The sequence below is a fragment of the Rattus norvegicus genome, chromosome 17 (genome assembly GCF_021556685.1).
Source record: "Rattus norvegicus strain SHRSP/BbbUtx chromosome 17, alternate assembly SHRSP_T2T, whole genome shotgun sequence".
Classification (NCBI taxonomy): domain Eukaryota; kingdom Metazoa; phylum Chordata; class Mammalia; order Rodentia; family Muridae; genus Rattus; species Rattus norvegicus.
The window spans coordinates 23387877-23415000 of NC_141550.1; the positions used below are offsets into that span (position 1 = coordinate 23387877).

The 27124-nt window shown below is 43.0% G+C and overlaps 1 protein-coding gene across 6 annotated transcripts in view; it reads left to right on the top strand.

The window, feature by feature from the left end:
* Nedd9 (neural precursor cell expressed, developmentally down-regulated 9) overlaps positions 1-5771 on the top strand; it is a 179050-nt gene extending 173279 nt beyond the window's left edge. For 5 of the 6 annotated variants that reach the window (XM_087590011.1, XM_087590013.1, XM_087590014.1 and 2 more), the window contains 2 exons: positions 1168-1257; positions 3512-5769. In XM_087590011.1, the coding sequence (XP_087446137.1) occupies positions 1168-1257; positions 3512-4021 (600 nt within the window). In that variant the 3' untranslated portion in view covers positions 4022-5769. 6 annotated transcript variants of the gene reach the window in all.
* The last annotated feature ends 21353 nt before the right edge of the window (positions 5772-27124 follow it).

The window sequence follows — 27124 nt, forward strand, 5'->3', positions numbered from 1 at the left end:
TCAAATGATTGTATGATGTCTCATTGATCACCTCAAGAAAGACTCGTCAATGTTGTTGACTGGTGAGTCCACAAGCCATCATATTAGTTCTTCCTCTATTTGTGTTTTATGGCACAGGTTCATGGAAAAGCCCATCATAATAGAAATAAGTTTATATACATATATATATATATATTTGTATATACTTAATATATATATTTGTATATACTTAATATATATATATCACTGTTAATAAAAAGCCTATTGAAAATATCTGCCCATAGAAAGATTCTGAGGTACTCTTTCAGCCTACAATGTGTACATAGGTGTATGTGTGTCTGTGTGCGCCTGTGTGTTTAGCTGCTTACAAAGAGACACATAGCTCCATCAGATCCAGAGGACCCTGTGATCCTTTGCCAATTGGCCAACAGCTTGACCTACATATGTTAAAATCCACAAAGTGCTTCTTATAAGTATAAACTCTGCTAGTTCCCAAATTGACCTGGAATCATGAAGGGTTTCCTTGTCTGCTTTGAAGAATTCCAACACACTACCATAATCCATTACTTAGTATTTGGCCGAGTGCTTTATGTTGCCATTCTTTTCCATTGGACTGAGAGCCACAAATTATACTGAATATGGCTAAAATACCAGCAGCCCCCAGATACAAGAGAGTAGGAAGGATCAACTGAACCACATCTCAGGCCGAGGAATGACCGAGGTTAGAGAAAAGCATTTAACAGTCATCTCGCTGGTCTTCTGATGCTGTAGACTAAAGAATACTAAGCATGAGTAGAGAGATACAGGACTGTTGAAGACATCAGAAGTGAAATGTTCACCCATTTCTTTTGTAACCTTTGTTTGAAAACACATGGTTCATATATAATCCATTACAAAAGAAACCAAGAAAAAAAATAATGTTTCCTAAGAGAGTATGAAGAGGATCTTGGGAAGCTCTCCAACCAGAATGAGCAGTGAGCCTGGTGGCCCACATAGAAACAGGCTTCACTTTTCAGCCAGTCTCCACAGTAATTCCAGAAGTCCCTAATCTGTGGTTTCCAATGTCTCTCTGGACATGAGGGAAGTGGCCAGTGGATAACGAGGGTCTGAGTACACTTGTCAGTGAAGCTGTTCTCATAAGTGACTCACAGCAAGGAGGTAACACGGTCTTTGTGTTGAAAACAACAGGGCAAAGAGGAGTTTGAGAGACAACAGAAGGAACTCTTGGAAAAAGAGAACATCATGAAGCAGAGCAAGGCGCAGCTGGAGCATCATCAGGTAGGTTCAACACAGCAGGAAGGGCTCCGCCTAGTAGGGAATGGATAACTTCCTAAGATTGGGATCCTGCCAGCACACTGGCATGAAAAGGAAGTCCCGGGCATGTAACAGGACATGAGAACAAAGGGAAGGTGTGTGGCCTCTGACTACAGCTTGAGTATACCTGGATTGCATCCAAATGTCAGGGTTCGTTCAGACTGTGCCCATTCATCTATCACCCATTAGAACTATTTGGATTAAAGCTTTTGGTCTCAAGACACAAGACCCAGTCAGGCTTGCCCAAGCTAATTGGTTTTCCATTGAGACCAAAGTAAGGGATTTCAGAAGAATGAGACATAGCCAAGACCAAAGGGAGCAGGGCTGTCTATTCTCCTAGATAGATATTCTCTTCTAGTATCTGCCTCATTCTCTACATCTCACAATTTCTCTAATGACCTCACTTGATTCGCATCTAATTTTAAAAAAACTCATAAATGGTCAATTAAAGCCCTTTCTCTAAGGCTTTGTGGTATTCTGTAATGCCATGAAATAAATTCTCACAATGCAGTCCAGTCTGTTTTCAATCTTGATATTCTCCTGCCTCAACCTCTTGAGTTCTGGCCCTTGCAGTTGGGTTCATTGTGTCCAGCTTCAAAATCTTCTCTGTGGATGACACTTGATCTGGGATTTCTTAGATAATGGTCAACTCCCTTCTGTGCTTATCAAATTCCAAAGAGAGTTTGATTCTAACTCTCCTCCACCCCATCCCCCTCTCTCTCTGTCTTTTGCATGGTACACTCTAAGGGTCAACAGGAAGGAGCCAATGTTTGTGAGACATATCCAAGTCATATGTCATATGAGACATATCCAAGAGTTCTGAGCAGGGGATGTTCACTCAAAGGTTTAGTGAGTATAGCAAGTAAGGATATTGTTAAGGCCAGGACATGATAACAAGGAGAAACAGACTGAAGATGTATGCACCCTTTAAGATGAAATGAAATAGCCCATCAGAGCACAAAGTGACAGGATGATTCTAGGAAACCTGAGTTCAGACCCTTGCTTTCTAGCCAACAGCTGTGTGGACTTGAGCATCATGTAATGGGCCAGTTCCTTCTCTATATGGTGGAAAAGTACTACCCCCTCTCTCTGGACACATGATTTGAAATCAAATTCATTAGTATCAAATAATATCAGAACAGCACCCTATAACTACTGTGTTTACATTGGCAGTTGGCCCAATAGGACAGCAGAGTTTGGGGAAACTAGCAGACACTAAAGTCATTCCTAAGAAGCAAGTAGTTTCCAAGGAATAGAAAATCGACTATGCACTTTTTATCAGGGAAACAGGGTGAGGGTGTCCCTGAACTGACTTAGCTCTGAATCAGAATGAGAGATGAACTAAACCCCAAACTCAGGATTCTTACTAACAGAGCTGGAAATGATCATTTCAATTTTAAATAACAGTCCAGTTAGGGGTGCTAATGATGGCATCAAGCAATCTGGCACTAAGGCCATTGAAACAGTGTAAGGGCACTTTCTGTCACCCTGATAACCTCAGTTTGAGCCTTAGAAACCACACAGTAGAAGGAGAGAACCAGCACCCATGAAGAGTCCTCTGACCTACACATGCATGCTATACAAAATGGCAAAGAATAAATGTCGAGAGGTCTTTTTTGTGTCATTTTCCCTAAGTAAGTGTGCATTTCTAAGACTTCTCAGTAGTAATGGACCATAATGTTATCATACATCTTGACAATATAGGAGACAAATCCTTGACAAATAGGAGTGTCTTCATGACCTTTCCATCTTGAAGAGAGGAAGGGCCTTGCCCAGGAAGTAGCAAATTGTTGATTTGACAGAAAGGTCACTGTGTCTGGTTTTCCCTTGACGCCTCTCAACATTTAAAAAACATTTACATAGCCTATAATTCACCAAACACTGTTTCAAACACTGTGTGACTAATAGTAATATTCGCTTTGTGAATAATAGTATTTGTCATAATGGTATAGAAGCCAATGCCTTCCAGTTGGAATGCAAAAAAAAGACAAATGGTGTTATAACAAAAGATCTATGTTGGACGATCCTCTAGAGATCCTCTTCTCAGAGTCTACATTGTACAATTTAGGAAGCAAGGCAATCTGGGCAAGGTCTCACAGCTACTAAGTACCTAGCACCTACTAAAGATGAAGCTGGTTTCTTGTGATCTCACACCCACATTTCTTTCCCTTTACAATGTATGCCTTGCCCTTAATGAGATCTGTTCTCTTCCTTCTAGCTGAGTCAGTTCCAGCTGTTAGAACAAGAAATCACCAAGCCCGTGGAGAATGACATTTCCAAATGGAAACCCTCTCAGAGCCTCCCAACCACAAACAACAGTGTGGGTGCTCAGGATAGGCAATTGCTTTGCTTCTACTATGACCAATGCGAGACCCATTTCATCTCCCTCCTCAATGCCATTGACGCCCTCTTCAGCTGCGTCAGCTCAGCCCAGCCCCCGCGGATCTTTGTGGCGCACAGCAAGTTTGTCATTCTCAGTGCACACAAACTGGTGTTCATTGGAGACACTCTGACAAGGCAGGTGGCCGCCCAGGACATTCGCAACAAAGTCAGGAACTCCAGCAACCAGCTCTGCGAACAGCTCAAGACGATTGTGATGGCGACCAAGATGGCCGCCCTCCACTACCCGAGCACTACGGCTTTACAGGAAATGGTGCACCAAGTAACAGACCTGTCCAGAAATGCTCAACTGTTCAAGCGTTCCTTGCTGGAGATGGCCACCTTCTGAGAAGACACGGAAGTAGAAAGGACTGGTTGAATAATTACTAAGGAAAACTGGAAATACTATCTAGTTTTTGTAAATGTTATCTATTTTTGTAGATATTTTATATGAAATTGAAATGTTTTAATGTTTTGTGAGTTAGTCGATTTTCATCAATTCAGGGAGCTGAAGTGGGAATTCATTTTGTTTCCCCTGTGTGGTTCTTATATAAACATATAAGTATCTAAGACATAAGTTGTACAGAAATGTGTCCACATTTGTGTATGCCTACGTATCCGTATTTGTTTATAGATGTGTGTCTGATACAGTCCATTAAAACCATGAATTGAGAAGCACCTTAGTAAGCACCTAATGCTGCATTGTTTGGGTTTTGTAGAAAAATTATACTACTTAGTTGTAATATTACTCTACGTGTAGTAGTAGTAGTCTGAGCCCAGCACACCCAACTTTCTTGTCTGAAATCTCTTTTAAACTTGACTTGTCTTTAACACAGTGGTAAATCTGACCAACTTCTAGTTGAAAGGGGGTGAGGAGAGAGAGAGAGAGAGAGAGAGAGAGAGAGAGAGAGAGATATTAAAAAAAAAACATTAACCTAAGATCCAGTGTTTCAGGTGCTAGAGAAAGGCAAGACATGTGTGCTGTACTAAGAGGCCATGTCTACAGTGGTTATTGAGTTATTTCAGTTCTGAGAGAAACTATAATAAAGAGAGAACATTTGTTTCCCTGGGGCTACATTTGTGAGTGATTCAGTCATGAGGTTTTCTAATGGATGTTTTTAGAGTTGAATTTAAAAAAAAAAATTGCAACAAGAATTCATGAAGATACATCAGAACTGTGATTGTGGGCAAAAAGAAGGGATGTTTCCAACAGCCAGTAGTTAAATAAAGACCTCTCTACCCTCATTATCTAATGAAAATGGCCAGTTTCTTAGTCACTGAACTATGGAGCCACCAGGCGCTGTCCTCTCTCATTGCTTGATGGAGCAATGTTCTACACCATTCTAAAAACTTACATAAGCAGACCAACACTCAAAAAAGCTGCAGAGATCTGACCTTCACAACCCATTGTGGCCATGGACCTTGTGGATAAGTCACATTACCTGTAAGCTACTCACAGCACTGATCCTGTGGTCTTTCCCTTCACACCTGCTGTGTAGATACAGCTCAGAACAGATTCATCATCGGCACATAAAGCACTTCCCTCTTCCATTATGACCAACTCAAGAAATATGTTTCTTGTAGCCTCTGTTCTATTTCATTCCAGCCTATTCAGAAACGTGTTTTTATTTGTTATGGATATGTCTTGACTGAGTTAATGTTATTTGTTTTAAGCAACCAAATGACAAAAACAAGGAGGGACTTAAGAAGAACATGTGATCTCAGTTGTTTTTTTTTTTTTGTTTTGTTTTGTTTTTTTTTTTTAAGTAAGTGGAAGATAGCAAAGGAAGGGTGCTTTTCAAAACAAACTATAGCTGTAATTCTCAAAGTTCTGCACTGCCAGAAGATAAACAGCTGGACTATTGGACAGCAATTCACTGTGTCTGGCATGTGGAGGAAGAGGGTCCTGCAGCATTAGTGCCATTGCAAAAAGTCAAGGTATCCTTGTAGATCTTACTACACAACGTGTGTCTGTTGAGTGATGGCTACCTTGTCCTAACCTGAGTAATGACATTCCACATTGTAAAAAAACAAACTATTCAATTCGTAATGATGATTGACATTTTGTATATTCAAGTCATTAAATGTTTAAATCTTTCTCTTTGTAGCTACTGGGTTTCTTTTCCTTGTATCTGTCTTACGGAAGAATTAAATATTGCCCCATCTGAGTATAGAAAGTCAAATTATGATTTTTTTAACATATGCTATAGATCTGACTGTTTTAAGGAAAAGTGTGTGTATGTTACCCCAGTACCTTTGTATTAAAGAAAATTCTAGAGCATAAGGATAGCATCAAATTAAATATATCCGAGGGATTGGGGATTTAGCTCAGTGGTAGAGCGTTTGCCTAGCAAGTGCAAGGCCCTGGGTTCGGTCCCCAGCTCCGGGAAAAAAAAAATATATCCGAAACTTTTTTTTTCAGTATCAAATGCCCACAGACAGGAGTTAACTGCCTAGTCATAGCTGGCCTGGAACTCTATGTAAACCAGGCTGCCTTTGAGGTCACAGAGATCGGCCTGTATCTGCCTCTAGGGGGTTGTACTAAAGGTGTGACCCACTACGTCTGGCTACAGCACCCTCACATTTAATGTGGGCATGATAATTTCTGTTTCTACTCTGTGGATATGACTACTCAAGTAGAGTAGACTTTCTTCACTCATTCTGGAATAGGCATAAAGAAATGATTCAAAGCAAGTTATAGTAGAAGAAAGATTCCCTAACCACGAGAATTACTACTTTTAGCGTCCCTCCCTTTTACTCAGATAACCCTCTGAGATGTAGAAAGCACTTAAATACATCCGGACATTAATTACTCTTCTTGTGATTGCCACCATATGTCTTACAGAAGCAAGGGAGGGGAGATTTCTTTTGAGTTGCACTTTAGAGGGGACAGTCTGTCTATCCTGGAAGGTCTGGATATTGGCTTTGTTCCTGGCAGTGGGAACTTGCAACATGGCTTGTGAGCGTCTTGTTAAATCAAGAAGCAGATAGAGGGTTCAGCCAGACTGCAAATGGGGCTAATACTCTTGAGACCCACATCCACCCTAGGATCTGTGTCTACAGAGTATCCACAACCTACCAAAATAATGCCGATAGCTGAGAATCCAGTGTTCAAATAAGTGCACCCGTGGGTGAAATTTCAAAATCAAATCACAACATCTTTATCATTTTGTCTAGACATAAAGGTGGTGAATGACTTTTGACAAAAATAAGATTTGCCTGTGGGTAGAATAGAATGTCTTTGGGGCAATGGGGTGGGCGGGGATGTCTTAAGTCAACAAAATCTCTATGGAAAAAAAATAAATATTTACCTTATATCCTGAACCAAACTTAACTTACATGGAACAGGGATGTAAAACTGAAACTTCTAGGGAAAAAATGTAGGAGGAAAAAGCTTAAGATCTTAAGTAGGTTGGTTTTATGAACAGTTAAAAATAAATTATAAGCATCATCAAATTTAAAAACATTTATTCTTGAGGCTGGAGCAAAGACTCAGCAGTTAAGAGCTGACTGCTATTCCAGAGGACATGGGTTCAGTTCCCAGCACCCACATGGTGGCTTACAACTGTCTATAACTCCAGTTCCAGAGGATCCAACACCCTCTTTGGCCTCTGTGTGTACTATGTACTGCACTCTCGTGGTACACAGACATCCATGCAGGAAAAAAAAAACACTCATACACATAAAATAGAAGTAAATACATATTTTTAATGTCTACTTTTCCAAAGAGACTGTTAAGAAGACAAAATTAATTTTGTAATGACATGATCTTGTTCTTATGAGCTCGCTGCTGCTATGGTGGTCTATACAAGATCAAGCCAAGAAGATTAGATGGTATCACATGAAGCAATGGTAATTGGACCTGATGAACCAAACAAAATAGGAGAGGACATTGAAGTGCATGGTGAGACTTGTTAGGAATACGACAGGGGAGTTGGGTATGATTCCAATACATTGTTGTCAAATAATAAATGATATTCTACTTCAAAGAAAGATTGATCAGTTGATTGATTGGTTGATCAGTTGATTGGTAGGTTGACTAGTTGTTTGGTTGGTTGTTTGGTTGATTGGTTGTTGATTGGTTGGTTGGTTGGTTAGTTGGTTGATTAGTTGGTTGATTGGTTGGTTGGGGCCAGCAACATGGTTCAGTAGGTAAAAGCTCTTGCCCCATAAGCCTCCTGATCTGAGTTCTGTTCCCAGAACCCACAGTAAAAAGAGAGGACTGAATCCTGAAAGCTGACCCCTGACCTCCACACGTGAATCTACACTTTCTCACATCCACATATACACACGCACACTCACATCACATATCCACAAGGATAATAAGTGAAATTTTTAAAAAAGAAAACAAAATTCAAGCCTCATCACAGTCAAAGGGCTTGTGCCACGGATGGCAGCGGGAGATTGCACAGGCGTGAGAGGATAAGTATGTTCATGAGTTACGAATTCCAAGAAGAAACTTCGCAAGATAAGACATAAGAATGGGTAATAAATAAACTAAATAAAAAACCACACCAAATGCAGTGACTTTTACAAATACTTGTGAGGAAAGGAAGAACATATCATCCTCATAACCCCAGGGGAGAACATGAACTGGCAGAAAGGCATTGGAAAATAGACTGGTGATCCAAACCAAAGCCTGGCCTACTGCAATATCCACTAAATCTCTAACTGCCTAACAGAGAGAAAGTAAATGCATATACACAAAGACTTGTGTAATAATCCCTTGCAGTCCTGTATAGCAATAAGAGCAACGACCCAAAGGTCCATCTCTGGGAAGGCACAAAGTTATTCCTATCTACCCTTGCAGGGAGGCAGGCCTGTCTTGGGTTGGGTTTACTGACCATGACCCAAGCTAGAGTTATCTGAGAAGAGAAAAATCGCAATTAAGAAAATCCTCTCAAAGACTGACCTGCAGCCATTACTGTGGGCCATTTTCTTACTTAGTGATTGATATAGGAAGGTCTAGAACATGGTAGGTAATACCACCCCTGGGCAGGTGGTTCTGGGTATTTCTGGTATTTCTGGGCATGTGAGTATTTCTTCCCATTCCTTTACTTTGGAAGAAAAAAAGAGAATCTTAGACTAGATTTTTTTTAAAGCAAGGCTATTTTAAAAGACACCTCATTTACGTGAAAATACACAGGTAACGGCTAAGGGATGGGAAGAAGTGTGCAAATGCACATTCTAGTTGTAGATAAGAAAGACCAGGACAGCTGTGTTCTAACAAGTAGAATTCAGCGCAGAGCCGAAAGGTGCATGTTGCTATGCAAGAGTCAATGTATAAAACAGACAAAGCCTTCCTAAATACCAACATACCCAATCTCAAAGGCAAAGTCTTCTTAAATACCCACATACCCAATCTCAAAGGCAAAGTCTTCTTAAATACCCACATACCCAATCACCAAGGCAAAGCCTTCTTAAATACCCACATACCCAATCACCAAGGCAAAGCCTTCTTAAATACCCACATACCCAATCACCAAGGCAAAGCCTTCTTAAATACCCACATACCCAATCACCAAGGCAAAGCCTTCTTAAATATCCACATACCCAATCACCAAGGCAAAGCCTTCTTAAATACCCACATACCCAATCACCAAGGCAAAGCCTTCTTAAATATCCACATACCCAATCACCAAGGCAAAGCCTTCCTCAATACCCATGAACCCGACCACAAAACCTCAAAACACAGGAAGCAAAAACTAACGGAGCTAAATGCCAAAGACGCACCTCCGTGATGGTAAGTGGAGATCCAGCGTTTCTCTGTCAGCAACAAATAGAACAAGTAAACAAAAACAATCAGTAATCATTGGTAATAATAGAACTCTGGCACGATGCTAGAGGGAATGAAAAAATGGCATATCCACTGAAGAAGACGCTTGGCGTGTAACCTAACAATTCTGATTCTAAATACTCAGGAAAAGCTAGAACAGACCTCTAAGTCTTTTCTTTATCATTTTTAAAAATGTTATGTGGGGGTTTTGCCTTCATGTATGTATGCGTACCATGTTGATGCCTGGTATCCAAGGAGGCTAGGAGAGGGCATCTGATTCCCTGTAATTGAAGTTACTGATGGCTCTGAGATTCTATGTGGATTCTGGGAACTGAAGCCAGGTCCTCTGGAAGAGCAGTTCTTAACTACTGAGCCATCTCTCCAGCATTCCTATTTTTTTTTTAAAAATTATGAAAGATTTTAAAGCAGTTGCTTTTGGGCCAGTGAGATAGTCCAACAGGTAAGAATGCTTGTTGCCAAACCTGACAACCTGAGTTTAATCCCAGACCCCACAGGGCTGAAGGGGGAATCAACATCTATAAGTTGTGGCATGTGCGAATGCGTGTACACACAACACACAAAATCAGGAAACGTGGAAAAAGGTTTTATTAACTTCTTCTGAAATTATAATCATAACAGAGTGGAAAGAGCCCAGATGTCTTCAACAGGTGACTGGATAAACTGTGGTGGAGTACAATGCAGAAATAAAAATCTGTGAACTAATTATTTACATAGCCGGGTTATTGGATCAACCTGAGGGGAAAAAAAATGTTAACCGAAACCATGCACTTGCAATTAATGACAAAAGAGGCCATGTGGTTTGAGGAAGAGGGGCGTGTATACAGGAGTGCTGGAGGGAGGAAAAGAACTAGAGAAACATGTTAATTACATTACAATCTCAAAACTAAAAAGAGGGGCTAGGGATTTAGCTCAGTGGTAGAGCGCTTGCCTAGGAAGCGCAAGGCCCTGGGTTCGGTCCCCAGCTCCGAAAAAAAGAACCAAAAAAAAAAAAAAAAAAAAAAACTAAAAAGAAATTTAAACGAAGAAATGGCAGATGCCTGTAAACCACAGCGTGAAGCATTCTGAGAGTCATGAAATACAGAGAAGAGACTGGCTGTGTGATTGCCCAGTTGCTATTAAATGAAGTAAGCCTGTTGTTCTACACAGTGGGTCTGAGAGAAAGGTTCCCCAGAGGCTGCGTAACAAATTACTCTAAGACCATGAACCATGAAGCTGCACCAGCTTCCCTGCGAATGCGGTGGACTTGTTCCGTGGCATACATGTGTCAGTGCGTGTGGCATTGTGTGTGTGCTAAATTCTGTAACATACATCTCGAGGTCCGTTTTCCCTTTTCCCCCCTATGATAGTACATCCTTCCATAATTCCTGTAGTCCCAGGACACCTTGGAATGCTCTGTCTCCCAAGAAACCCTACAGAAACCCTCCCTTCTGCTGAGTCCTCAGCTCCTTCTCACGAAGCAGAAGCAGCCGCCCTCTTGTGTCTTTCCCAATAAGTCTCTTGTGTGAGGTTTGTTGTATGGTGTGATTTTGTGGTATTCCTTGGCACCCGACTTCCAGGACACCTTTCTCTTCAAAGCTGTAACACTTGGAGGAAGAAAGGTTGTGTGTGTGTGGGTGTGTGTGTGTGTGTGTGTGTGTGTGTCACAACCTTGAAAGGACTTTAGTGAATAGAGGTAAAAACATAGGGGATAAAATGGAACAACTAAAAATTCAGCAAATACCCGTGTCACAAAAAAAATTCCTTTGCAACGTGAGGGATAGAGAAAAAAAAAATCACTTCAGAGCCTCACAACATGGTTTAAGTCATCCCCCAACTACTATAATTAAGAAAAACTGAGCTAACAGAAAGAGTATCTTATGTTGTCTTCTCACAGACAATATTTCAAGGAGAAAAGTGTCAGCAAAGAATGACGTTAAGGGGTTGGGGATTTAGCTCAGCGGTAGAGCGCTTGCCTAGGAAGCGCAAGGCCCTGGGTTCGGTCCCCAGCTCTGGAAAAAAAAAAAAAAAAAGAACCAAAAAAAAAAAAAAAAGAATGACGTTAAATGAAAACACACCCTTAATTTCTCCTGGCCTGCCTAGCAGCCCAGGTACAGGCAGGCACCAGGCCCTGCCCACCTCCCAGTGGCCATCCCTCTGAAGGCAACTTATAAGTGGCCTTTCTGACCCAGCTGCCTGGGGGTGGGGAGGTGCGGGGGAGAACATCTGGGACTTTAGTCCCTATGCAAGAGGTTGCAACTTCTAACAACAACGGGTGGCCAATGGGACATTTTAAAATTGGTCAGAAGTGCTCAGAGAGTTAGTTCAGAATCTTCACAAGAAAAAGGACTGAGGTGGCAGGGGGATGAAGGGGTGGCAGGGGCGGGGGTGGGGGAGTGATAGGAGGACATGAAGAAACATAAGTGAGCAACTTCATGTTATCCTTACCATCAGACAATGACTTTCATCTATTTGTCTAGACATACAATCCACGCAGGCAAGGGCCTAAGGTTTGACAAAAGAGAATTTGAGTTTAGTGCTAGTCCTGTTTGCAAAAGTCAGTCAACAAGGAAGGGAACAAGAGATCTGCAAGGAACACTAGGGCGTGTAGGGACCTGTACCTAGAAAAACGTGCTGGAAACAACGTAGCACGCACTCTGTTGCTGGTGACCCCGGTAAACGTGGGGGTGTTGGCCCATTTCGGACAGCGCACCCTGTTGGGAAGGGACTCCCAAGAGTTCCTTATCATCCATCCTCCAAGGGCATAGAGCTAGCACCCCTTCGCTTCTGGAACAAACTCTTTGGTGCATTTTGCTCATCTCAAGTCTTGCTCTCTATGAGCCCTCTCGGGAATGCTACACACGGTGCCCCCTCGTGGTCCAGTGTGGAAAACTGGAGAGGCCTCTCAGGGATGCTGCACACAGTGCCCCCTTGTGGTCTGGTGAGAAAATAGAGAAGCCGAGGTGGGGGGTGGGTTATAACCAATTCTTCAACCAACCAGCCTGTGAAATAGGGATGTTCATGAAGGCTTGGCTCAATGCTAGAAAAACAAGATTTTAGGATAATTTTAAAATTCTTCTGAAACACATAAAACACTATTATTTTTCTGGCAGAAACATCGATTAAATATATATATATTAATATATATATATATCTGTATCTAAGGCATCTTGGATCATGAATTCATCTCTGCCTCAGATGTTCACACAGGAGTTCCTTCCATGTCTGTTGACTGGCTAATCAAATGAATGATCCCACCTCCTTATGTGTCTTCCCCCTACCATATGCACACACGTGCACGCGTGCGCGCACACACACAAACGCACGCACACACGCATGCACACACACACACACCAATCCCACATTGAAAGAGACTTTTTAAAAAGCAAATAGGACTTTGCAGAATCTTTAAATATATTTAATATATATCTTTAAATACATTTATTTTCTTTCATATTATATGTGTGTGTGAGAGAGACAGAGAGAGACAGAGAGAGACAGAGAGAGACAGAGAGAGAGAGAGAGAGAGAGACAGAGAGACAGAGAGACAGAGAGAGAGACCAGAACGGGGAGTCTGATCCCCTGGAATTAGAATTACAGGTGTTTGTGAGTCACCCCGTGTGAGTGCCAGGAAGAAGATCCTTAAACGTAATAAATAAAAGCAAAAATCCCTTCAGAGGACAGGATGCCCGTAAGCTATTGCTGTATCTTTTCCCTCTGTGGGAGTGTATTGCCATGACGTGTTGGTTATTTTTACATCGCTGTGAGCAATACCGAACAGAAACAACTTAAGTGAGGAATGCTTAGTTGAAGACCATGGTTTCAGAGAGTCGCAACCCATCTTGGAAAGGAAGACCTGGAGAAGTCCAAGGCAGAAGACCAGGAAATAGAAGAAGTTAGAATAGACCCAAGGCACAAGGTCAAAGGCTCACTGGGACAGTCAGGCTCCCTACCCTTCCAAACAGCGCCCACACTGCCACTGAGCTTCCAAAAGATGGGTCTACAGAGGGCTTTCAGATTGGCAGCCCACAGCGGGGTGCCTCTCCTGTAGCTGGGTAACTGTAGTCTCCATGTGGGGTGTGTGAGAGCTAAAGTTAACCTGAAAGCCCCACCTGCACAAGGACAAATAACTTCATGAACAAGGTGTTTGCCTCAACCACACAGGATGTGCTTGGTCACATATATGTGGGAGGTACATACTTTGTAGTATGTCACGATGTATGCTTGTCCCTGACTGAACGATGACAGGAAGTCCCTACCTTGTGGGTTCTGCCTTTATGAGCACCCAACCAATCCAGTACAGTGCAATTTTCTGGGACTCCTGGGTATGAACCTGACCACTGTCCATTGCCCTGGCCAGTATTGAATAAACAGTCATGCATTTGGTCTTTCTTCTCACAATTTTCAGGTTTAACTGTATCCGTGGCTCCTGGTGGACTCTATGTATTGCTTGGCAAAGAGCGCATACGCAGAGGAAGCTACCTCTGGATTTTTAGTTTTCATGCGAGTCTGATGTTAACCACCCCAGGACCGTCTCAGCATGGCCAGTCCATTTGTTACCCACTTGATTTCAGGGCGTCCCTACATCACACACTTTGACCCAGGATACCCACAGGTAAAGTGATTAGACAGAGAACCAACGGAAGGCGAGCCAGAGGAACAGATTTGTTACCCACAAGCAAACTATAAGCACATATATGTATATTCATGTTTTGTTTCTCCTAAGAAATTGATATGCCTTTTCTCATTTTTAAACTAATTTTTTCCTATAGAAATTAAATTTCTGTAGCTAACGGGTCATGTTTTCCATTTTTTTCTAATTTGTTATCTAGGTCAAAGGCAGTGACGCTCAGTATGATAGCTATTCCCATAGTTCGCACATCTCATTTCTAACTTTTCTCTTTATTTCTACCTGAATTATTCTTTGTACTTTCTCTTTAGATAATGCCCTCCCCTTGAGTCACACATGATTACACACATGGGCGTGGCTTCTACCTACACAGAACCAAAATGTTCAGTGCTAGCCTGGACAGGACTGGGTTGGGCTGGCCTTGCAACTCATAGCCAATTCTCCTCAATATATATCCACCCCAAGAGTACTGGGCGGAATACCTCCTTCTCTCTCAGCTTCCTTTTTTCTTTCTTCCCCGACTCCACACTTTGGCTGATACCTGGGATTGAACCTGTGACCTCCTGCATGATGCTCAAACACTGAGGTACCCTGCACTACAATGCACTTATCTTGTTGTTTGTACACACCCCATCAGCCGCCCTGTAGCTTCCTCCAGACTCTAATGTAAGCCCAGCCAGACTTCATTCTTTCTTACTATGTTAGCCTTCAGTGAGGTACTGCCCTTTCCTTAAGTCTGACCACCGATATCTTTTGGTAGAGTTTGCCCTCAAAGATGGCCACAGAGGTGGGCTCCACTCCTTTTTTCCCTTCAGGACATGCCTTGGCCACCTTATAATTTCACAAATGGAAGCTTGAGTCACCAGAACCTGCAAACATCCGGGCGCAAACGCTCTGGCTGGATCTAGGGGTTAACTAAATGCTTGTGGCATGGGTCAGCCTGAGTCCCTGCAGCAGACTCTTTGGCTGAAGGTTGAGAGAGAGCGTGATGGGCCTTGTCACCTTAAGAGTGCTTTGAGCCCTCGAAGGTACCAAACAGAAAACGTGCGGGCTGTGGCACAAGTTCAGCGAGGGTATGAAACCGTACAGGAAATGACAGCTGGAGCATTTTATAAGACACATCTGGGGATGGGTACCCCAGGTCGTTTACCTGGAACTCACACTGGATGGAATAGAATAAGTGGGAAAGCTTTGGGGTGGGAGAGCAGCTCATCTAGATTAGTACATGACACTTCTACACCGATGAGGAGAAGAGCCTAAAAGTTCATAGGTAAATGTGGTTCTCAATACGTGGGTCATGACCTCTCCGGGCTCGAGTGGTAGATATCCCACATGGCAGATATTTACAGTTCTAAGCAGCAGCAAAATTACAGTCATGAAGTAACAATGAAATCATTTTATGATTGGGGGTGACTACTACATGAGAAACTGTAAAAAAGGGTCGCAGCATTGAGAAGGTTGAGAACCACTGAGATAGGGTATAACAGCCCCAGTGGACAGGATGCCATGTGATTTAAGTCACTCCACACATCCAACTTTTTTTATTTCTTTCCCCTTCCACCTTCCAGCCTTTCCAATTAGGCTGAAGACATATCAGAAGCCATTATTATCATTGTTGTTGTTTTGTTGTTGATCACCCCATGTATCTCACCTCTCCATGACTAGAAAGAAACACAAACACACTCCTAGCTCCTATAGGCTATTGTTTGGTTGGTCCTCAGGCTACTGAGGCTGTCAACATTAGCCTCATGAATATGGAGCAAAAACACCATGGGCCTCAGAAAGGAGACCCTGAGATGGTCGAAAGGCATCTTGAACAGACAAAGACAACGTGAAATGTGTGTTCTAGTTTTCAAAGGCAGAGGAAACATGTGCAAAGGGGGCATGGTTACAAAAGATGAAGAGAGGTCACGGAGATGTTTCCAATTACAGCAGGCAGAGAGATGAGGCAGCTGGGCACAAAAGCCGGGCCCTAAGCTGCATCCGATCTCAGAGGATATAATCAAGGGCATTGTTGGGTCAACTGTCAACATGGAAATACAGATGGTAAATTAGGCAAATTGAATCAGCATTCAATGTATTCAAGTCGATAAATACTCTGATGTTCTCTGAGAAAAAACCAAGATGTAGTCCAGTGTCGCCCAGTGTTCTAAGACAAAGCAACATGTTACACATGTTACAAACACGTTTCAGTAAGACAACATGTTACTAGCATGTGTCTCAGCAAGGCAATTTTATACATGTTAACAGTAAGGGGACCTCTGTAAACTGTACATGCTACTGTTATCCCTACAGCTTTACTGAAATGTAGGATAGTTTATTTTGATTTTTGCAGTATCCAAGACTGAACCCAAGGTCCTGTGCATGCAAACCAAGCAGTCTCCTACTGAGCCATGTCTCCACCTCCTGGGAATTATTTATAAATGAAAAGCAAAAACAATGCTTTATTAGTCTTAGCTCAAGGGTTCAGTTTTCAGTCTTGCCTCTATTAGCTCTGTGACCTGGAGTTCCTTATCTCCCTACAAGCTGTAATATGTCACAGTAACAAGACTGAGGTAACAGTGACTAAATCAGAGGCTGGAGAGATGGTGTGCAGGCACATAATACTAATAATAAAAATTAAAAGTATCTAAATCAGAAGCATGTTAAAAGGCTGCAAACTATAAACTAATATTGGTAAGGCATTTACCAACATCATCATGCAAACATTTTAGTATTTAGGGTTTCCTGTTTCTTATAAGTTGACTCAAATTGTACAACTTGTACATGTTGTCATTGTCTACTCAAGATGACTTGCGACCATCTCAGGGTCCCCCTTCTGAGGCCCATGGTGTCTTTGCTCCATATTCATGAGGCTAAAGTTAACAGCCTCAGTTGGCCGAGGGCTTGGCTGATTTCTCCACCGTGTGATTGAGTTTTGGTTCCTTTTTTCTTTATTTCTTGCAACCAAACGGTAGCCTATAGGAGATAGGAGTGTGTTTATACAATTTGTATGGTGTACAGAGATGTAGTTTATGAAAACAATGTGTAATAATTAAATCAAACTCAATAGCACCCATCACCCCAGAGAATATTTGTAATTCATCTTTAGCTATTTTGAAACATTCGACTCTCTATCATCAATTATATTGTTATATTATTATACATTGTATAATGTAATAAGAAATTCTTCCTTCATAATAGAGACTTCTAGACCTTTGATCATCATCTCTCAATGTCCCCAGCCCCCTTATATACATATTTGATAACTATATCGCTCCAATTCTGAAATTACACACAAAGCAGGCACATGAAATGTTTGCTGAATCTAAAAATCCCCCATTGGGACTCCCCAGGCTGATGACAATATTACTGGTCAATGTTTTTGCAGACTTAGCATGAACTGATTAGATTGTTATGGTGCCCGCTGAAGTCACCCAGGGTTAGAAATGTGGGCAAATCTATCGCTTCAAAAGCAAGGAGATAGATTGATGGCCAGACACTGAGCTTCTGGGAATGTGACACAACCCTCCAGGGCTCACCTTGTTTCTGGACACAAGGCTACTGAAAACTCAGACAGCATCTTCTTACAGTCATGATCGCTGCTCCAAACCCTACAGGACAGTGTCGTAGGACACACCAGACACCTTATAAAGAGCCAGCTAAGAGTTGCTCTCTTCAGCCCCTATACTTTAATTTTCCCTGAAAAAGAGCAGAGCTGGACCAACCAAGAATCAGTTTTATGAAAATCTCTTGCTTGAAAAACCCTTATCTCGGCATGGCGGAGTCAAGTACTATCCCTCTGGTCCTAGGGTCCTGTAGCCCACCACCGCGTTGACTCTGCCTCCCATCCCACCCTAACTACTTTGGGTCACTGTACCAGGAAGGTAGTGATGAAAAATGCTTTAAAATTTCCCTGAGGATGTAGAGACCACCCATCCCTCTAGCTACTTGAAACTCAACACTGATCTGTCCAACCATCAAGGAAGCCTAGAACGGATCACCTTGATCTCCGGGTCTCAGAATTGTTCTTACTGATTCGATAGCCTAGCCCAGTCCTTGACAGATGTACCGGGAACACCCTTCACCTCTGTTCACATTTCTGCTACATTACAATTTTCAGAAAGAAGTTCATTTAAGTAAGAACAATAAGAACAGATCTGAGATCCGGAGGTCAAGGTGGTCTGTTCCAGGCATAGCTGATGGCTGGCTAGATACTGAGATGTTTAAAATACGAAGCTGGAGGAATGGGTGATCTCTACATCCTCAGGGAACCTTTAAAGCATATTCTGTGATCACTGTCTTCATGGTGCATTGACCCAAGGTGCTGGGGGGGCGGGGGGTGTCAACCTGGTTCTGGAAGTTTGCTGACCACCTAGTCTGCATAAGCAGCTGTGAAAGAGCAACAATGAAACCCTGTCTCAAGCGAGGTGGAGGGCGGGAGTACTGACTGATACCTGATATGCTCTTCTGACCTACACAGTGGCACCGCTGCGCACGCGCATACCTGCATTCCCTTACACGCATGCCCCCAAATAAATTAATGAATGAATTTCATTAACAAACAGTAGCACAGTAGGTCTGGCCAAACATGCCAGTTTTTATGTGTAGGAGGAAGGAAGGGGACAAAGAAGTCACGAGTGCCAGTCAGACGGTGTTAGCAACACAGATACTCAGTATCACACCCAAGGATGCATCCTCCGGGTTCCGGTAGAATGCAACACGTCATTTGCTTCGCTCGCCCGTCTTCAGTACCGCCTGTCATTGATTATCTGCCCTTGAAATTGGAATTTTCTCTGCCTCTGTGGAGAGCTCTGGCCCTCCCCACGAGGCTTCATTCACTTCCTGTGCGCTCTGCTTCGAAAACAGGAAAATCCTGCCCTATATCTTCCTTCCTGGTCCTGACTCTTTTCTGAATCTTTTTTTTTTTTTCCATCCCCAGTTTAATGGAGTTATAACAGGACAAATCAAAATGTTGTGTTTCGTGGAGTGGCGCTTGATGTTTTGATACACATCTGCATCGTGGAATGATTATGGCCGGGCTGAGTGTCTGCTTGGTTTGTTGGGGTGCTCTAACACCAGGGATAAGCCGCTCGGGGGAGGCAGAACATAGTCCATAATTGGGGGGTCCTCAGTCTGTTTTCCGGGGTGAAAAACAGCAGGGTCTGGGCCAATTGCTACGGTCCCCAGTCTCCTGTGTACCCAGACTTTGCCTGCATAGGGCTGGGAGTTGGGAACAGGCGGCGGGAGGAGTCTGAGAAGTGAGCCTCCCTTTAGGGTGTTTACAAGTTAGGCCGGAATGGGAAGGCAGAGCCCAGGACCACGGAAGAACCCAGTCTGGTTCCATGTGAGTGCTGAGAGTACGGAGGGGCTGGAAGAGAGGAGGCCTTCTCCTGGAGATTTAGGCAGGATTCTTTACAACAAATCCCCTCCCCCTTTTCCTCCCCACCGAATATCCTAGATGAAAGAAGACAGCCCTTGCTTGTCCAAACTGTCTTATGTAATGGTGACTGTGAATGAACACACTTTACTCAGGGTGAACCAGGACTAAGTTCCTTTTTATTTATACCCTGGGAAGGGGTGCCCAGGAAGGGAAACTTGTTCTTCCCATTAGCATGGAGAACTCCAGGTTTTTATGCTATGTGACCGATTGTCATGGTCCTCTAAGTGGGATGTCTTGGTTACATATTCCAGACCAGGGAATTAGGCAGGGAACTGGATCCACTCCTGCCATCCTCAATTCTGAGATTCCCCGGATCTGAGCCTGCTCGACCTTACCAGTTCTTCAGTCTGGTGGCATGGTCCACTTGCCCCAACTTAATGGAGGTATAATTTGGCAGATCAATATCAAGTGATTGTGGGGGGGGGGGGAACCATGTGGTTGTGAAACATATGATCATGTTTCGATGCACACATGCACTGTGAAATGATTATGTCGTAGTCTAAAAATTAACGTACGCATCATCTCATTTAGTTAGTGCTTGTGTGTGCGCATAGAGGATATCCAAGGGCTATTTTCTTAGCAAAATTCAAGCACAGTCTGTGGTTTTATTAACGGTCATCTTTAAGCTACATCGCAGGAGAACTCACTCACCCGGCATCACAGGCATCCACAGAAGGAACCTCAGTGTTCGTGACCAACATCTCCCCTCCACCTTACTCTCCATTTTCATTGGATATTGCACCAAATTAGGTGAGACCTGGAAACTCTCCATTCACACATAATAAGTAGTGACAGGGAGGGCTAGGAGGGACCAAGAAAGGGGGGCCATTTTGAACAATGGAGCAGGCATGACATTTCTATACGAGTGTTCTGCTATATGTGAATGTCCCTGTATAAGGACCCCTGAGACATTTCTCTACAACCTGGAAAAGCTACTCTTCATAAAATATGGATGTCCATCGGTGGATAAATGAATAAAGAAAGTGTGGTGTCTACACAAAATGGAAGGCAGAAATGGTGGATTGACACTGTAATTTCACCGCTCAGGAGGCCAGGGAAGAATAATTGTGAGTCCCAGGTCACCCTGGGCTACGTGGTAAGACTTTGGGTCAGGAAACTTCCACCGAATAAATAAAAACTGGAAAATACACAGTACAATACAGTCATTAAGAAGAATGAAGACTTGTCATTTACTGAAACGTGGATGAAACTGAAGGACACAGTGAATAAAGGAGGTGTAACAGCCAAATACAAATATGCATGTTCTTACTTACTGGTCGAAACTGACAAAGGTTAATCTCACAGAGAAAAGGTTAGTGATACCCACCTTAACAGCGATCTGCATCCAAGCTAACATCCTTTTAAGTACCAGGTAAATCCTCTGGGATGTGTTAACTTAGCAGGCCACCAACCTTCACCAACCCACAGTCTAAGAATGTCACCTGGGTAGCATTGGAAACCTACGACACAGAGTCACTGGCTGCTATAGCCTACCTACCCGGTGTCCCCACCAGTGTTTTTGGTGACTTCCGTTTGACCTATCGCTTTAGCTGCTTCCATGGTGGAACACGGCGTTCAGTACCAACTCACTCAGAGTTCCCAGGCCATGGTCACTCATATTTGGCTTCTTTCACGTGGCACAAGCTGCCACTTCCGGCTCTAACCTTCTCCTTCATCAGGGCTCATGAATCACCTCACACTTCCGTCTGGCCCTCGGACCCGAGGGTCTTGGACTTGTGCGCGCTCTCCCTGGCATGGGAGCACCTGATTCACACTTCCTCTCCCCGGGTTCCCACAGCCACTGAGTTCTTTGCTCAATTGTCTTCAGGGTGGAAGGTCATCTTCCCATCCCCCACCACCTCCTTTTCTATGGAAATGGAAATGCTAAAAGGCACGGAACTTCTCCAAACCCGAAAGTAAAACCCGAGTAACATAAACAGATACCGCAAAATAAGTTATGGGTGCCAGGCACAAAAGGACGTATAAATAATCTAAACTAGTACAGAAGCGCCCTGCTGGGTCGCTCTGTTCTACAAGTATCCACACACCAGGGCTGAGTCACAGAAGAACAATGGAGAATGGTCCTTCAGTTGCCCAGTAGGAGCTGTGAACGCTAAGGTCACAGACCGAAGTTCATGGCCTCCGTTTTCAGTAGCTTTTGAAGAATTAACCTTTCTATCCAAAGTGTTCTTTGTCTAAGCTTAAATTTCCTTCTGGAAACTCCGGGGCCAGCTCTCTCCAATTAAAATGAATCATGTTTCCACATTATGAAAAAAAAAATCTTAACTGCTTCTCTGAGCGGAGTTGGTGGAACTCGGGAAAGCAGCTGGTCAAAAGGGAATAGGGGCTGTCGTGTCGTTTTAGTAAGAAAGATTAGGGAACGTACAATGAGGCTTGTGAAAAACGCTCCAAGGGGGCCATGTGCTTCTTCGGAATGAGAAGTTTTAGGAAATGGAATCTGAATGATCCTATACTCATGTGGGAATAACAGAAATGCAGTCCTCTGCATTCCCAGCCTCCATGGAAAGTCACCTAGTTTCTACAAGCAGCTACAGTTTTTCTTCCCCTGAGATTTGATGTGAATTCTCTCAGACTCGTTCCTTAACCAGAATAACATGATTAGCCCCTGCAATGATGCTTTCGGGTCTCTTCAAAGGGCATCTATCTTCATAATCATATTTAAATAAATGTAGGAAACATCTCCCGGAAGGCAAACGGATATTAAGGAAGTAAACTAAATAATTTTCACTCAAAAAGAATCAAAGATAAAGCAAAGAATTCATTAATAGAAACGGGAGCAGAAAATGAATTCAAGATTTTTTTTTTAATCTAATTTATGGGCCAGGTAAGATGGCTCAGCAGGGGAGGGCTCCTGCTGCTGAGAATGGTGACTGTGTAAGACCTGGGACACACGGTGGACAAAGAGAACGGACTCTGGAAAAGTCAGTTTCTGACCTCCATAGGTACATGGTAGCGTATGTCTTCCCCTCCCCCCCAAAAGACATAGAAGTAAATGATTGTCTAAAGTGAATGACTTTCTGAAGTGGAACTCTGCCTGATGCCGAGACTTTTGTTTCTAAACGTGTTGCAAAATGAAAATGCCTAACAGGTATGTGCAGGGAAACGATTAAAACCTGAGTCCCTGGCCATTAGGATGAGATCTACGTACAGGCAGAGAGCGATGGCTGCACGCGACTGTAGATCAACGTGTTTCAGACTCTGGCTAAAGAGTAACCGTTCCCAACAACAGTAACTGTCAGGGAAAATAAAAAAGTAATAGGAACTTACAGTGAAAATAATCCCTAGAAGGGAAAAAATGAACATTTTCAAAGAATTACCCTCAAGCAAGACACTAGATTCAGATGAATTTTAGAGTCATGCAACCAAAGACCCAGTCAAGATATAAATATGTCCTAAATGAGTTGAAATATTCCAGAATAAAGAAAAACATGAAGAGCTTCTATTTAAAATCTGAGAGGATTGCAGGATTTTGATACCGCAATAAGGCCAAAAAAAAAATTTAATCCAATGAGACAGATGCAAAAGTTCTGAACATGTCTATGAATTAAAAGAATAATATATATTCTGGCCTTAAAAGAATTAAATACCATAGCAGCGTAATGTTTACCCCTGTTAGGATGGCTAATAACAAAAGGGACTCTGTTAGCATGAATTACCACAAAAATAAGTTGAAGCAAAATAAATCCATATGACGATCTCACGTTTTACTCAAAAGATCTTCCAAATAATTCCACATCCAACCATAACATACAGATGTTTTTCCTATACTATGATAGAGAGGCAATTCCATAATCTGGAACTTAAAGCAACCATCATGAATACTGATGAAGTAATGACGTCACTTCCACGAAGCTGAAACACAATTGTTCTAAGTCAGCCCACCATAGTCATGAAAAAAAGCATTGATTTGGGTTTAAAACCAAATATTTAAAACAATAAGGAAAGGAAGTGAGAGTGAATTTCTTACGAAGATTAAAAGTAGAAGAATAGGAAACAGGTGGACCTTATGAGGAACTAAAACCAGAAATTACCAGGGAACGGGGCACCGTACGTGTACTACGATCTCAAAGTCTCTGCTTCTGTCTTTTTGTGAGCAGCAAGATCCCGGATTTGATTCATTCTCCTCTAGGAATCTGTGAACTCATGCTTGTCCATGTCATAACATAAACTAATCCGAAATCACACTCAGCCCTCAAGGATAGACATAACCTGTTGGGCCTGTTGACTGACACTCAACCTGTAAACTCTTATTACATTCCTACTTTTGCACTAGCTCTCACCCCTACTCCTTCCGACCAGTGACTCTGAGTCTCTCATGCTAACAACCTCTAGTTGACCTCTGAATGCCCCTGAACACAGACGACACTATGGAGCCTTCCCACAGTCCTATAGCCCCTTTGCTAAATGATTGGCACCCCTATTGGACACAAAGCAGTGTTTTTTATTGTCCTAATCACATTTCCCTTCCTTCCAGCCTGAATTCCTCATTGGCCGAGTTCTTCAGGGACATACAATCTTCCCAGTGTCTAGAACTGTGCCCTTCCCAGACTCCCCATCCTGTTGTTTGTGATTCAAAGCTTTATCTAATTTATATCCTGGGGCTTGAGAGTTCCTTCTTTTCTGGCCCTGGGTTCAGCCACATATTGTACTGTCTGTAGCTTTTCAACTGTAGGGTGAAGAGAGAGTCCCTAGACAAGCAGGAGCAGGCTGCCTGACAGAGAGGACAAAGACCTAATAACTCCTACCTCTCTGTGATCCTCTGACCTTTTTTTTTTCTCTGACCTCTTCTGACTCTCTTTCAAATTCATGACATCTTTTTAAATTAATTGCTGTTACATGCATATATGTATATGCCTATACATTCCTAAATAGTCTGCTTGATCTGTATAATGTTACTTGTATATGTCTGTTCAGAGCTGAGCATTTGGAATTGGATAGTCAGTTGGTGCGCTCTTCCCTGAGGAAGATTATTTCTCCCACCCTCAGCATCCCTTAGTTGCCTATAGCTCTTCCTGCAGAGTTTGAGTCCTCATTCCCTGTCCACTTTTGTTTGTCTATTGTTGTCGTCCTTGTTTAGCTTACGTTTTGTCAGTCATGATGGTAAGACGTTATGGGCGTAGCTTTGGATGTTTCTAGGAGACATAGTGTCACAGTAAACTCCCAGATCCTCTGGCTCTTAGAATCTTTCTGCACTTCTTCTACAGTGTTCCCTAAGCCATATTCAGGAGTCGATTTGTGGAGGTATCCACTGGGACTGGGCTCTCCAACTCTACATTTTATTGACTGTAGTTTCCTGTAATGGTCTCTGTCTGTCACAAGAAAAGAAGTTTCCCTAGTGAGAGGTGAACATTACACTTAGCTATGGGAATAAGATAACTATGTTGAATGTGGTTAAGGATTATGTAATAAAGTGGTGATCGTAGGGGCTCCTCCAAGATCTATGACTTCACTAGCCCTGGGAAGCTACGTAGATTTCCAGTGCCTCTTACTGAGCAGGTCTTAGTCAAACTAGAGGGCTGTTGGTTACCACCAATGTATGTGAACCACTACTGTACCCTTGGGGTTATCATGCCATTCTGGTCATTACTGGGATTCAGAAGCCTTGAACTGGGTAGAACTGTTCGTTTCCTCCCTCCTTTGGAAGCTTGCATGGCGCCTTCTGGTACCACGAGCGCTAGTCCTCAGGGAGGAGGCTTCCATATCAGTTCCAGATCAGGAGCCTCTGGGCCCTGCATCTGACGTATGTACGTGGTGTCTTCAGCAAAGTGGACTTAACTTCATCTCTAGGAACAACCAAGAACAATAGTGATAGTCTGTACTGTTTTGGGAGTCTCTCGAACAACTCTGAACGACAACTCAAAGGGAGTCTTCTTGTGCCTGGTATTAGTTTTGTTTGGTTGTCTTTGGCTCCTGGAGGAAGCATTGCCAGACAAGATGAGTAAATTTCTGTAGATTTATATGAAGATTTACTCTATGATTAATGAACTCTAAAGGTACCACATACTGAAAATGACCATAGTGATTTATTTCTAACAAGAGTAACCAGTGTAGAGAGCAGAGTGTGCAGACACAAGTAAAGGGGGTCTGAAAATACTGACCAGGCCCAGTAGACATGGATGATGAGGAACAGTCACATTCCTGGGCTCCAAAGTTTCGTGATCTGGTCAATTTAACCTTTAATCCCTTCAATTTAGGTCCTAGTGGGGACCAATAGAGGAGTGCACAACTTGGAAGATGCTCCTGTTTGCTGCAATCATTTTTATTTTTTTAATTGTGTGTCATCTGTCTGTCTGTGTCTAGGGGCACACATTCGTCAGAGTATATGGTGGACTTCAGAGGACAGCTTGTGGGAATTCTGTCTGTCCTTCTATCATGTGGGTACCAGAGCTCCAATTCATGTTGACAGGTTTGGAGGCAAATTCCTTTGTTCACTAAAATATCTGCCTGGTATTGGTCGTGATTCTGACTTGGAATGTATAACAAAGTGGATGGCAGAGAGTCAATAATGAATGGCAAGCATCTGCCCACTCAGTTGTAGCAACCAGTGTGCTATAATATGATTAATCCTCTCCTCCTCCTCCTCTTCCTCCTCCTCCTCTTCCTCCTCCCCCTCCTCCTCCTCTTCCTCCTCCTCCCCCTCCTCCCCCTCCTCCTCCTCCTCCCCCTCCTCCTCCTCCCCCTCCTCCTCCTCTTCTTCCTCCTCCCCCTCCTCCCCCTCCTCCCCCTCCTCCTCCCCCTCCTCCCCCTCTTCCTCCTCCTCCTCTTCCTCCTCCCCCTCTTCCTCCTCCTCCTCCCCCTCCTCCTCCTCTTCCTCCTCCTCGTCTTTTTCTCAAACCAGACCCACCTCTACACCATTCAACAGCACCTTTTCTGATCACCTGGAACTCTTGTTAGCCCAAGTAGTCACCCTCAACATAGTTGGATCGAACCCTCCATTGACACACTCTGTGTGTCTCAACTTGCCTTTAGGAAGCCAAAGAAAGGAAAGACTGCTTTCTAAAGGAAGACAACTTGTACCTTTCAAATGTTCTCATTGCCAACCACAGGAGCCAGAAGACAATGGAAGACTAACTACAGGAAATGGCTATTATCTAAGATTCTACATCTGTAGGGGAAGGCAAGATAAGACAGGCTTAAATAAAGAATAAAAGTGGGCCAAGCCAGTCCACCTGCCATGTTGGCTAAAGGACATAAAGTCTCTCCTAGTGTTGGTATCGGGTTATGATTTCCTTTATGCGGGATGACACAAAGTGACCTGGAAGCTTCTAAAACAGAAAATATTTACCTAAGCAACAAGACAGGAGCCCAGGGGTTTGGTGCTTAACCATGACATCTTCAGTCAAGCTATTTCACCTCCTAGGACCTCGTGAGGATAATATCTTCCCTGCCTTCTATGCTTACTGCAAAGCTATGAGGTTCCATGAAAACAATATAGGGAAAGGAATCTTTTTCCAATTGAAGTCCAACAGAAAGCATTACTCCCACACTCCCGGAAGGGCCTATCGGTCAATCAACCTTTCCTGCTCATCTTCCGGAATCCTCTACTTTCACCGGAAGAAGAATCTTAAATCTTTGACTCGTCTTTTCCTCATATTTCAGCCCTTCA